This window comes from Anomaloglossus baeobatrachus, chromosome 10 (genome assembly GCF_048569485.1).
Source record: "Anomaloglossus baeobatrachus isolate aAnoBae1 chromosome 10, aAnoBae1.hap1, whole genome shotgun sequence".
Taxonomy (NCBI): Eukaryota; Metazoa; Chordata; class Amphibia; order Anura; family Aromobatidae; genus Anomaloglossus; species Anomaloglossus baeobatrachus.
In genome coordinates this window covers 146,380,525-146,393,935 of record NC_134362.1, presented here as the reverse complement: position 1 = coordinate 146,393,935, position 13,411 = coordinate 146,380,525, and the positions used below count along the sequence as shown (strand labels likewise).

The 13,411-nt window shown below is 44.8% G+C and overlaps 1 protein-coding gene across 3 annotated transcripts in view; it reads right to left on the bottom strand.

Annotated features, from left to right (window-relative positions):
* Window positions 1-13,411, bottom strand: part of TPPP3 (tubulin polymerization promoting protein family member 3) — a 44,663-nt gene that overhangs the window by 12,674 nt on the left and 18,578 nt on the right. For all 3 annotated transcript variants that reach the window (XM_075325722.1, XM_075325721.1, XM_075325720.1), the window contains 2 exons: window positions 1,323-1,517; window positions 785-938 (listed from right to left, as the gene is read on the bottom strand). In XM_075325722.1, the coding sequence (XP_075181837.1) occupies window positions 785-938; window positions 1,323-1,510 (342 nt within the window). In that variant the 5' untranslated portion in view covers window positions 1,511-1,517. The remainder of the gene's footprint in view (window positions 1-784; window positions 939-1,322; window positions 1,518-13,411) is intronic.

Here is a 13,411-nt window from a genome sequence, read left to right as displayed (position 1 = left end):
TCAAAACAATTGTACCTGTTGATTCCAGGACTATCTGTAGCTCTCCATAGGTGGTCCTTGACTCTTGGACAACTTTTCTGATAATTCTTTTCACTCCTTGGTCTGAAATCATTCATGGAGCACCTGGTCTTGGCCAGTTTCTGGTAAAATTATATTCTTTCCACTTCTGGATTATTGCCTCAAAAGTGCTCACTGGAATCCTCAGTAGTTTAGAAAATCTTCTATATCCAATGCCATCAGTATGTTTTGTAACAATAATGTTGCAGAAGTCTTGCGACAGCTCACTGGTTTTACCCATCATGAGCTGTTTCTTGTGTGGTATCTTGGTAATAACACACCATTTTATAGGCAAGCAGTTGAACTAGCTTATATTATTTTTCATTAAGTGGCAGGATTGTTTTCTTTTTAGTAATAGATTTCAGCTAGTGTCATGACTTTCCATGGCTGTTTTGCACCTCACTTTCTTCATATGTTTAATATTATTTGCCTGAGTCATTTCTCACTATTACATGTAATTTAATTTATGGGCAAGTATGGTTTAATGTCTCTGCCTTTATGGATTGGATGAGATGTTACTGACATCTGATAAGAAATTCATGTCAATAGCACCTTTAGAAATATATTTACTTAGAAAATTGGTGATGTGTTCAATACTTATTTCTCCTGCTGTGTAACGGATTAGAAATCTACAGATTTTCAAAAGATCAAATCCACAATGCTGGTACTGTTATATACAGCAGATTTACTGCCTAAAACTGGTAACAAGTTGGGTATATTCACTTACCGTGACTCCGGAGCTTACGGGTTCTTTCCCAGACACAAGTTTGTAGATAGAGTCGTATGCTTCTTCTTTACTCTTTCCTTTAAACCTCTTTCCTGATAATTCTTCTAGTGCCATCTTAAACTCTTCATAGTTGATGACCCTTGCTGACTTTGCTCTGCGAATCAAGAAATAAGGTTACCACCATGTCGAAAATGTTAGTGTTTGTTGACTGTTCTTGGGTCTGCCTTATCTGTTACCAGTTGGGGGTCTAATTTCTCTGTTTTGTCAAATGCTCTACTCAGACTTTCGTTATATCAAATCCATTATCACGGAGACAGATCAAATTTCTAACAGGTGCAAATAGATTTACTGAGTTTTCTAGGGCTTGTCATAGTCCTCCCTTTTTGCTAATACATATTATATCACGGTTAGATTAATTACTGTACTCAGTTGCTTGTAAGGTAAGACTTCGTACATTTTGTTGTGTCCCTTCCATATTATACAGATCCAAATGTAATTTGCAATCAGTTAGCATAACATACTAATATATTTCACATACTTTACTTTGGAGAACACAATGTCAACATCTGTTCCAGTCACGTTTTTTCCGTCAATGACTTTGCATTCTTTACAAAGCTTGGCCCAGTTTTTGCCAGTCATTTCTTGACCTGTTGCCTTTGTATCGCCATAAATTGCAAACTTTTTGAAGCTTTCTTCTAGAGAAGCGAGATCAGAGTTTTCAGCCATGGTTACCCTGATAAGAAAAAGAGACATTATAATTTTGATTTTATTAAATTAATACAAAATGCAAAATATAAACTATGTAATGCAGCTTCAGCCTGTCTCTGTTGGCTGCTGCTTATGATAGATTTCTTTCTGTCAGCTTTCACAAGCAGGAGGCAGGGAGAGATATTTTCATAGAAATGCACTGAGACTCTGCCTACAGCACTCACAATTAGTTTAGACAGCAGTGTTGGAGGGTATAAATCATTGAATAGACTCATCTTTTATGCCTCTGATGACACATGGCTCGCTGACTTCTGAGGGTTTTATGCTTGACACCGAGCTTTCCTTCACCTCCTATATACAATTTCTCGCCGGCTCTTGTTGCCTGCACCTGAAGAACATCTCTAAAACCCGCCCCTTTCTTACCAGGGAAACAACAAAAACCCTCACTGTGGCCCTGATCCATTCCCACCTTGATTACTGTTATTCCCTATTAATTGGCCTCCCCCTCACTAGACTCTCACCTGTACAGCCCATCCTTAATGTTGCAGCCAGGGTCACCTATCTGGCTAATTGTTATTTGGACGCTTCTGCTATGTACCAGTCATTGTACTGGCTGCCCATACACTATAGGATCCAATTTAAATAGCTTGTTCTTACCCACAAAGCTCTTCACAACATGGCACCCCCTACCTCTCCATCCTCATTTCTGACTATCACCCTACCCATTCTCTACGCTACGGAAGCGACTTTCGACTAACAACCACACTAATCTGAACTTCATAGTCCCGGCTCCAAGACTTCACCCGAGCTGCACCAATCATCTGGAATGCTCTACCACACGAAACTAGGACGATCCGCAATTTGCACAGCTTCAGACGCTCCTAAAAAAACATCTTTTTAGGGTGGCCTCAGAACATTAATTCCCTCTTCAAACTCCACTGTACTCAAAGCATTACAAATAGGACTGGTTCATGCAGCCTTTTATCTATCCCCTCATTTTTTGGAGGTGGCTGGACCATCGTAAATATGCACTTGAACTTTGCATTATATGTGCAGAATATATATACAAAAAAAAGTATATAGTAAAGCTACTAATGTCTAAAATAAAATAAATGATATTTTATGACAAAGTACAAGAATCACTAATATGTCTTATACAACACCCTATTTGTACTTGTTCTGTGCAGCATATGCTGCGTGCATCATTTGCCCTCTTTATGTCCTTTGTCATATTGACATTATTACTCCCTATAGCAGATTTGAACAGAGTCCAACACTATGGTGTCATGCAGCGCAGGGAAGAATATTCACTTTCAAAGTCAGCAGTTTTGTTTTGCTGTGTATTTAGTAGCAACATGTAGTTGCTATTTGGCATCCAACATAAAGTTTACGACTTGCTATTTGTACTTACACCTTGTTGCTATGTAGCTTCTCTATGTATTAATTTAGGTTGGGAAATGTTCCTCCCGTGTGCTAATACTATATTTCTTGTTTTCCCTCTGTTGGCTTTACTCAGGACATGCCTGGATTGGATTTTGCAAAGGGAACTGAAATTTTAGTCCTTAACAGGGAAAGTTTTTTCAGAGGTCGGGATTAAGTCACAGAAATGACTCCTTTGATTAAAAAACATTTAAAATTACCTAATAATACAAACCAATGGGACAAATATTAAGCAATTTTTATAGGCTAATATGATGTACTGTCCCGTAGTTAACCCTATCTGCCAATAAAAATGACCCCTTGGAACTTATATATTATATTATTTATAATATATTATATTTCCTTGGACATCAGAATCACAAGGAAAGACTCCTATTTTTTAGTATATGTGAGTTTTTTTGCAATGCTGCAGAATAAAATACAAAGAAAAAAGGAAATATGGCTGTTTTTCACAATTTTTCACAAAGCGCAAAATGCTACCCAATTCACTTTCTTTTCTGTTCCCATTTCCGCTTTTATTTAAGATCTACATAGTTTTGTCATTGCTGTTAGAAACTGTGATTTGGGCTAGTACTGCCTTTATTGGTGTTTTTCACAGAGAGCATTCTTACCTCGGATACTCTTATTCTTTTGCAGACCGAGTGGTCAGTGCAAAATTACAGAGGTACCGTAATTTGTGGGTTATAAGACGCACCCCAAATTTAAAGAAAAAAAAAAGGGGGGTCTGTCTTACAATTTGGTGGTCTCTTACCAGGGAGGGGTGTCAGCGGTGGTGGAGCTGGGTCACAGGAGGCAGGGGCGGGGGTGGAGTAGGGCGATGCTGCGGGAGGTGCGGCGGGTGTGCCAGATGCTGGCTGCGGGTGCTGTGAGTGAGGCAGGCAAGATCCAGAAACTGTCGGTGGTGCAGGCTTCAAAGAAATGGCGCCCAGAATTGGTGCTTGCGCAGATTGAGCTATTGGCTCAATGACAAGCCAAGATCTCATCTGCGCACCTCTGGACGCCATTTTCCTTAAGTCCGCTGCTGAGCCGGAGGTGGCGTGTGCGCAGATGAGATCTTGAGCCAAGAGCTCCATCTACGCAGGCGTCGACTCTGGGCGCCATTATTTGAACTTCACACCGCCGCCATTTTCAAGATGGCCCCTGCCAATGCCTCACCGCTCGCCGTTCAGCAGCACAGTGCCAGCAGCATTGTCCCTGCCTCCTGCTACCCCTCTCCACCACCCTCTAGTAAGCTACATTCAGATTATAAGACGCACCCTCATTTTCCTCCCAAATTTTTGGGAGGGAAAGTGCGTCTTATAATCCGAAAAATACAATATATCCAATATTGTTCCAAGTGCTGGATCTAAACTAGCAATGCAAGTCTATGGGCTTGTAAAAAATTCAGATAGCGCTCGTTTTTCATAGGCCAGTGTATAGTAAAAGGTAGAGAAACCTTTTATTTCCCCCTCATCAAAAAAAAATTAATGAAACTCGGACCAAACCCTGGGAAACTCAGATGAAAATAAAATCATGGATTAAACTACGTCCATTTGCATTTTCTTTTCTTTCTCACTGTCACTGAAAGGGTTACTCCCATCTCCAAGATCCTATCCCAGTATGTAGTAGGTGTAATGATAATAATATTAGCAAATATCTCCAATTAGAAATGTAGTATAGTTCTCCTGATTCACTATGTTTTTTACCTCATGTGCAGCGCACTGCAGGACCTTGGGTACCCATGGTTATGTCCACTAGCAACTAACTAACTATAAGTATATGCGCGGACATAACCATGGATACGTAAGGTCCTACACTGCATTGAACATGAGGTAAGGGACATAGTGAATCAGGAGAACTATTTGCTAATATTATTATTATACCTACTACATATTGGGATAGGATCTTGGAAATGAGAACACCTCTTTAAGTATTCATTATATAATGCTGAATGCGTCTTTCTGTCCGAAGCCGGGATCGAATAATTTGATTGGCCAAAGCCGGGATTGAACCATTTGATTGGCCTAAGAGCCTTTTTTTTAAAAAAAAAACAAAACACCAAATGTTAGCCACTGCAGTAAGAGCGTTCTGGTTGCCTGTAGACACTTCAGAAGTTACTGGGGCCTCATGAGAATTGCTTGCTAGTAAGCTCATCCGAGTTGCCTTTAGCCACTGCAGAAGTAACTGGGGCCTCATTTATGAGAAATGCGTCCCAGTAAGATCGCTCTGGTTGCCTGTAGCCACTTCAGAGGTAACTGGGCCTCATTTATAAAAATTGCCTCCCAGTAAGATGGCTTTGGTTGCCTATAACCACTTCAGAGGATACTGGGGCCTCATTTATGAGAATTACCTCACAGTAAGAGTGTTCTGGTTGCCTATAGACACTGCAGAAGTAACTGGGGCCTCATTTATGAGAATTGCCGCACAGTAAGATTGATCTGGTTGCCTGTAGCCACTGCAGAAGTAACTGAGGCCTCATTTATGAGAATTGCCTCCCAGTAAGATTGATCTGGTTACCTGTAGCCACTGCAGAAGTAACTGAGGTCTCATTTATGAGAATTGCCTCACAGTAAGATTGATCTGGTTACCTGTAGCTACTTCAGAAGTAACTGGGGCCTCATTTATGAGAATTGCCTCACAGTAAGATTGATCTGGTTGCCTGTAGCTACTTCAGAAGTAACTGGGAGCCTCCTTTATGAGAATTGCCTCACAGTAAGAACATTCTGGTTGCCTATAGCAATGAAGTGAAAGCTGAGCTCTGATTGGTTACTGTGGACAACTAGACTCTTTTCACGTGTAACCAATAATATAATGCTGAACGCGCCCTTCTGTCCGAAGCCAGGATGGCCGGCACATACGCCGTGCCCAGGCAAGAAAAATTCCTGGCACATCACAAGGAGTTGGAAAAATAAAATACAAGGATTAGCCCAATTTTCCTTAATTAGAAATATATTACAATAAACTAGATGTTAATAATAGATATAGAAATAGATATATTTATTAAAATAGATATTATGAATATATTTTTTAAAATACATATTAGCCACTTTATATCTACTGTTATTGCATACACAAGTGCAAATACTCCGGCATGGCTCTACACGCCAGGGCAACTGCTGTTTACTCAGTCCTTTCCAAACTGGCAAACAGTTTTATCACTAGACATATAGGCAGAATGGTCGTACAAATGAGGCAAATATTTGTTTAGGATAGTGAATGGTTTTAAAGTATCTCTATGTACTTGTGTATATTGCCTTCTACACATGTGTCCTGCAGGGAGCTCATTACATGCTTAGACAGACTCAGCTCATAATTTGTTTACAAGCGCAATTATATCCTAATGATCCTGTGTAGTCTAAGCTGGCTTCTAGTAAAATGAAGCCATATTTTGTAAATGCGGGTAACTCTTAGGTAGTGATTGACGAAGTTTCCAATTGACATGTGCTAAAGCTAAGCTGCCTCGGCAGCATGAATCAGGGGCAAGCTCCATCATTTACAAACATGTGTCTTTCCAATATACCATGTATTTTTTTTTTATCACTGTGATGACACCTATTTACTTATCATGAATACTAGTTCACTTAGTCACCTATCACCATGAGTAGCTAACATAGTCACCTACCACTGACTAGTATGACTAGTCCTCATAGTAACCTATCGTCATGACTACTCCACTTAGTCACCTACCACTGTGATTAGTCCACTAAGTCACCTACCACCATGACTAGTCCTCAAAGTCACCTACCACTATGACTAGTCCACTTAGTCACCTATCACCATGACCAGTATATTGAGTCACCTCCACTGTGACTGGTCCATTAAGTCACCTACCACAATGACTTGTCCTCATAGTCATATACCACCGTGACTAGTATGGCTAGTACTTTTAATAAAATAGTCATGGTGTTAGGTGCCTAAGTGTACTAGTCATGATTGTAGGTGACTAGGAGGACTAGTCATACTAATCATGGTGGTAAGTGATTAAGAGGACTAGTCATATTAGTCATGGTGGTAGGTGACTATGAGGATTAGTCATTATGGTAGGTGACTAAGAGGACTGGTAATAGTTGTCATGGTGGTAGGTGACTATGAAGACTAGTTATGGTGGTAGGTGACTAAGTGGACTAGTCATGAGGGTAGGTGACTAAGTCGCCTAACACTATGAATAGTTTACTAGATCACTAGTCTGCATAGTCACCCATCACCATGACTAGTATGACTAGTCCTCTTAGTCACATACCACAATGACTAGTCCTGTTAGTCACCTATCCCCACGACTAGTCCTATCAGTCATTTTCCATCATGTCTAGTCACCTAGCATTATGATTAGCATTTTAGTTACCTACTACAATGACTAGTCCTCTTTGTCACTAATCACCATGACTACTCCTCTTAGTCACCTAATTTCCAACTCCCTATGCTGGAATGCTGCTGTCTGTCTCTGATTCATGCTGCCTGAAACGCGGGCACCTGACAGGTTCTTGTAAAGTTATCAGTACTATTAGGGGGAACATTTCTTCCTTTCTTACTAAAGATAAAACAAGCTACTTGGATAAACTCTGGAATATCTAATCCTTTACAATACATGGACATCTAATCGATGGCCTGATCAAAAAACGACTAGTCCTATGACAGATCTTCCTGAATGCATTCTTAATTAAGTATGTTTAAGGCAAATGAGACCAGACATTGTGCAGACACGCAAAAGGCAGATTTATTAAATCTGTCTAGTTTTTTAAACAGTCTGAATATAAGAAGTCCAAGACTTTGATATTGAAGACCTTCCCTTGGGATAGGCAATCAGTATCAGTTTGGTGGGGCTATTAGGTGTTGGATAGTGATGAGCGAGCATGCTTGTCACTACTCGGTACTCGCACGAGTATCACTGTACTCGGGCTGCTCGGCGGGGACCGAGTAATCTCGCGATACTCGTGCTTTACTCGTGGTCTTCATTTCTGCATGTTGGCGCTCTTTTGAGAGCCAGCCCTCATGCAGGGATTGGCTGGCAGACCACTGCAATGCCACAGCCCTGTTAGTTGTGGAATTGCAGTGATTGGCCGGCCTGCACAGCGTCACCGAGCCTTTATATAGGCCGGCGCGCTGTGCTCTGCTCACAGCTATTCTGACAGTGAGTGTAGGGAGAGTGTCGCTGATTCAGGGAAAGCTTTGCGGCCCTTTATAGTTAGTTCCGGAGCAGGGCTGCAAACAGTGTGACCAGAAGTCCTTCTCAGGACTATTCTAGTTGTATACAGGCAGGCAGGGTATAGCCAGGTCGGCGTACAGTAGCAGAGTCCTTCTCAGGACTATTGTTGCTATATACAGGCAGGGTATAGCCAGGTCGGAATACAGGCTAGTGACCAGAAGAGTCCTTGTCAGGACTATTGTAGCAGTATACAGGCAGGCAGGCAGGGTATATATAGCCATTCCTAGTGGTGACCGTATACCAGCCTTCATCATATCTGGGGCTGGTGTACACAGTGTAAAACAGTCCAGATAGTGTCAGACTTCTCAGTAATTGTCGCTCCTAAAAACCAGTTAGGTTCTTATTGCGTCCGTGCTTGAATTTAAAAACAGCACGTGTGTGGCAGTCGGTGGCAGCGTACAGGTGCGCGTTTTGCACAAACTATTATATAACGCACAAGTCTAGTGTATAATACACGTCAGTCAGCAGTGTGTGATAGTGTCAGACTTCTCAGTAATTGTCGCTCCTAAAAACCAGTTAGGTTCTTATTGCGTCCGTGCTTGCATTTAAAAACAGCACGTGTGTGGCAGTCGGTGGCAGGGTACAGGTGCGCGTTTTGCACAAACTATTATATAACGCACAAGTCTAGTGTATAATACACGTCAGTCAGCAGTGTGTGATAGTGTCAGACTTCTCAGTAATTGTCGCTCCTAAAAACCAGTTAGGTTCTTATTGCGTCCGTGCTTGCATTTAAAAACAGCACGTGTGTGGCAGTCGGTGGCAGGGTACAGGTGCGCGTTTTGCACAAACTATTATATAACGCACAAGTCTAGTGTATAATACACGTCAGTCAGCAGTGTCTGATAGTGTCAGACTTCTCAGTAATTGTCGCTCCTAAAAACCAGTTAGGTTCTTATTGCGTCCGTGCTTGCATTTAAAAACAGCACGTGTGTGGCAGTCGGTGGCAGGGTACAGGTGCGCGTTTTGCACAAACTATTATATAACGCACAAGTCTAGTGTATAATACACGTCAGTCAGCAGTGTGTGATAGTGTCAGACTTCTCAGTAATTGTCGCTCCTAAAAACCAGTTAGGTTCTTATTGCGTCCGTGCTTGCATTTAAAAACAGCACGTGTGTGGCAGTCGGTGGCAGGGTACAGGTGCGCGTTTTGCACAAACTATTATATAACGCACAAGTCTAGTGTATAATACACGTCAGTCAGCAGTGTGTGATAGTGTCAGACTTCTCAGTAATTGTCGCTCCTAAAAACCAGTTAGGTTCTTATTGCGTCCGTGCTTGCATTTAAAAACAGCACGTGTGTGGCAGTCGGTGGCAGGGTACAGGTGCGCGTTTTGCACAAACTATTATATAACGCACAAGTCTAGTGTATAATACACGTCAGTCAGCAGTGTGTGATAGTGTCAGACTTCTCAGTAATTGTCGCTCCTAAAAACCAGTTAGGTTCTTATTGCGTCCGTGCTTGCATTTAAAAACAGCACGTGTGTGGCAGTCGGTGGCAGGGTACAGGTGCGCGTTTTGCACAAACTATTATATAACGCACAAGTCTAGTGTATAATACACGTCAGTCAGCAGTGTCTGATAGTGTCAGACTTCTCAGTAATTGTCGCTCCTAAAAACCAGTTAGGTTCTTATTGCGTCCGTGCTTGCATTTAAAAACAGCACGTGTGTGGCAGTCGGTGGCAGGGTACAGGTGCGCGTTTTGCACAAACTATTATATAACGCACAAGTCTAGTGTATAATACACGTCAGTCAGCAGTGTCTGATAGTGTCAGACTTCTCAGTAATTGTCGCTCCTAAAAACCAGTTAGGTTCTTATTGCGTCCGTGCTTGCATTTAAAAACAGCACGTGTGTGGCAGTCGGTGGCAGGGTACAGGTGCGCGTTTTGCACAAACTATTATATAACGCACAAGTCTAGTGTATAATACACGTCAGTCAGCAGTGTCTGATAGTGTCAGACTTCTCAGTAATTGTCGCTCCTAAAAACCAGTTAGGTTCTTATTGCGTCCGTGCTTGCATTTAAAAACAGCACGTGTGTGGCAGTCGGTGGCAGCGTCAGGCTCCACGTTGTCCCTGGATAGAGACGTGCATGAGGGCCTCAAAACATTGTTCCCATTGCAAAGGAGTGGGTCTCCTGTCGTTGTAATGTCCATTCTGCAAAGAATGGGCGAAAAAATTTACCACTGGGGGTATACCTGAAACAAAGGCCTAAGTATTGCAATTTGTAACGGTCATCATCATGGTGGCGCATGAGGAGAAGGAGGAGCAGTCCAGCGATTAGCCAAACTCCAGAAGTGTGTACCCATGGGTGAGTGGAGGTACATGGCAAACTTTAAATTCCGCTCTCATTTGCTGGTGGTGTGGTGAAGTCTGGCCCAATCCAACCCTTGTTCATCTTGATCAGAGTCAGCTTGTCAGCATTTTCAGTTGACAGGCGGGTGCGTTTATCTGTAATGATTCCACCTGCGGCACTAAAAACACGCTCTGACAAAACGCTAGCAGCAGGGCAGGCCAGGCCTTCCAAGGCGTAGAGAGCCAATTCATGCCACGTGTCCAGCTTGGATACCCAATAATTGTAAGGCACAGAGGAATGTCGGAGTACAGTTGTTCGATCTGCAAGGTACTCCTTCAGCATCTGGGCAAACTTAGGATTTCTTGTGGCACTACCCCGCACCTCAGGGGCTGTGGTACGTGAGGGGCTGAGAAAACTGTCACACATCTTAAAGACTGTTCCCCTACCTCTGGCGGATTGGACTTGTGCCTCTCTCGGCTGTACGCCTCGGTTGTCCACTGATTCATGACCTATGCCGCTAGCGTTTTGTGAGGGGAATGCTTTGCCTACTTCCGTGACTATGGCCTTCTGGAACTGCTGCATTTTGCCTGACCTCTCCGCCTCGGGAATAAGAGACATAAAGTTCTCCTTTTAGCGTGGGTCTAACAGTGTTACCAACCAGTAATGATTGTCGGCCAAGATGTTCTTAACGCGAGGGTCACGAGACAGGCAGCTTACCATAAAGTCAGCCATGTGTGCCAGACTCTTAACAGCCATCACTTCAGTATCCTGACCGACACGATGACTGAACATGCTGTCCTCCTCCTCCTCATCATCTACCCTGTCCTCTGGCCAGCCACGCTGAACCGAGGATATGACTGCATGTCATATCCTCAATTTGGCCAGAGAGTTGCTCCATGTCTTCATCCTCCTCCTCGTCATAGTCCTCCACTGCACGTTGTGATGAGACGAGGCTGGGCTGTGTGTTATCATCACCCACACCCACTACTGTTTCTTGCTGAAACTCATCGCGCTCCGCCTGCAATGCATCATGTTTGTTTTCTGAGCAGAGACCATTTTAGAAGGCAGAGAAGCGGTATGGTGACGCTAATAATGTCGTCATCGCCGCTCACCATCTTGTTGTAGTCCTCAAAGTTTTGGCGGATGGTGCATAGGTCGGACATCCATCTCCACTCCTCAGGTGTTATGTGTGGAGTTTGACCCATTTCCCGACGGCTTAGGTGATGCAGGTACTCAACAACTGCCCTCTTCTGCTCACATATCCTGACCAACATGTGCAGAGTTGAATTCCAACGCGTGGGGACATCACACACCAGTCTGTGTGCCGGAAGATGCAAACGGCGTCTTAAGGCGGCAAGGCCGGCTGAAGCAGTAGGTGACTTTCGAAAATGTGCAGACAGGCGGCGAACTTTTACCAGCAGATCAGACAGCTCTGACTATGACTTTAGAAACCGCTGAACCTCGAGGTTGAGCACATGGGCCAAGCATGGAACATGTGTCAGCTGGCCTCGCCTCAAAGCCGCCACCAGGTTCCGGCCATTGTCACACACCACCTTTCCTGGCTTTAGGTTCAGAGTTGTGAGCCAGTGATCTGCCTGCTGTTTCAGAGCTGTCCACACCTCTTCTGCATTGTGGGGTTTGTCACCTATGCAGATTAGCTTCAGCACTGCCTGTTGCCGCTTCGCCGAGGCAGTGCTGCAGTGCTTCTGTGTCGCCCTGGACAAGCCAGGGGCCACAGAGCACAACACTTAAACACCCCACACTCCCTGCAGGCATATCATAGTCAAAACACAAAATCCTTGTTGCCTTCCCCAGGGGCTGTTGTCCACACCAGGGTGTGGAGCCAGGCGGTTGGTCTCCACCCACCGAGGAGGAGGGAAAACACAGGCAGTGAGAGTTAAGCTAAGGAAGTGGAAGGAGGAAAGTAGTAGAGAGGAGAAAAGTGACAGCAAAGAGCCTGAAGTTGGTCCGGGTGTGTGGCCTGGACAGGACAGCAAGGTTGGCAGGATGTGGTGACCGTCTGCAGTGGAGGCCGATTGGAGTCTGCCGTAAGGACCGTGGACGGGTGGTGACCCGGCCGTACCGGACCGGTATACAAAGCGAAGCCAGCACCATTGGCAGAGGACTTTCGGATCCCGGCAAGGCTTGGTGTCGCCGTGAATTTGCCAAATCCGTTATTGAAGGGGACCTCAGGGTTTCCAAACAGCCAAGTCCAGATAGAAGGCAACCGTACAACCGTGAAGGGGAGACACAGCCACCGCCAAGGGCAACCGTCTCCCAGGGCCAGCGCCTGTGGGCAAAAGGGGCTCCTCCGGCCCATATCCAGGTCAGGGAGCGGGTTACCGTTGGGAAACCATCACTACCAACACTTAACTTCGGTGCAGGGAGAGACAGTCATCACTAACCTGCAGGGAGGAACAACCGCAGCCGTCCGAGTGACCCGTCCATCCAGCCACTTGTTTTACCCTGAACTGTGTCATCATCATTGGGCTGAGTGAGTACCTCCGTGCCGTGCGGCACAGCGCTGCCCCTGCGACCATGCACTTCATCAGGCCCCGCAACCCGCCTGTCATCCATCTCTACCCCATCACCAGGCCCCGGGACAACCAACCCCCCTACCCACGTAGGGGAGAAATAACAACAAAGCTGCTCCCTGTCACAGGCTCCCGGGATCCCCGTCCAGAGCAGCGGTGGTGTCCACACAATCACCACAACCGTGGGTGGCGTCACGGACAATATCCCCAAAACCCAAACCACCCCTTTTCACTCACGGGCGAGTAGCGCCGCTCGAGTCCCCGGGATCCGGCCATCGCTCGAGCCAACGAGCAGCAGCAGCCGTAGAGCTGCGTCAGCCGGACCCGAGCAGTGGGAGAGCGCACCGTCCCCTCCTCCGCCAGCGACACTTACAGCTTGGGACTGGTGTGGAGGGTAAAGTGGATCAGGATGCGCAGGAGGAGGAGGAGGCTGAGGAGCATGACATTCCGGAGCTGTAGAGTGTGTGTGAAA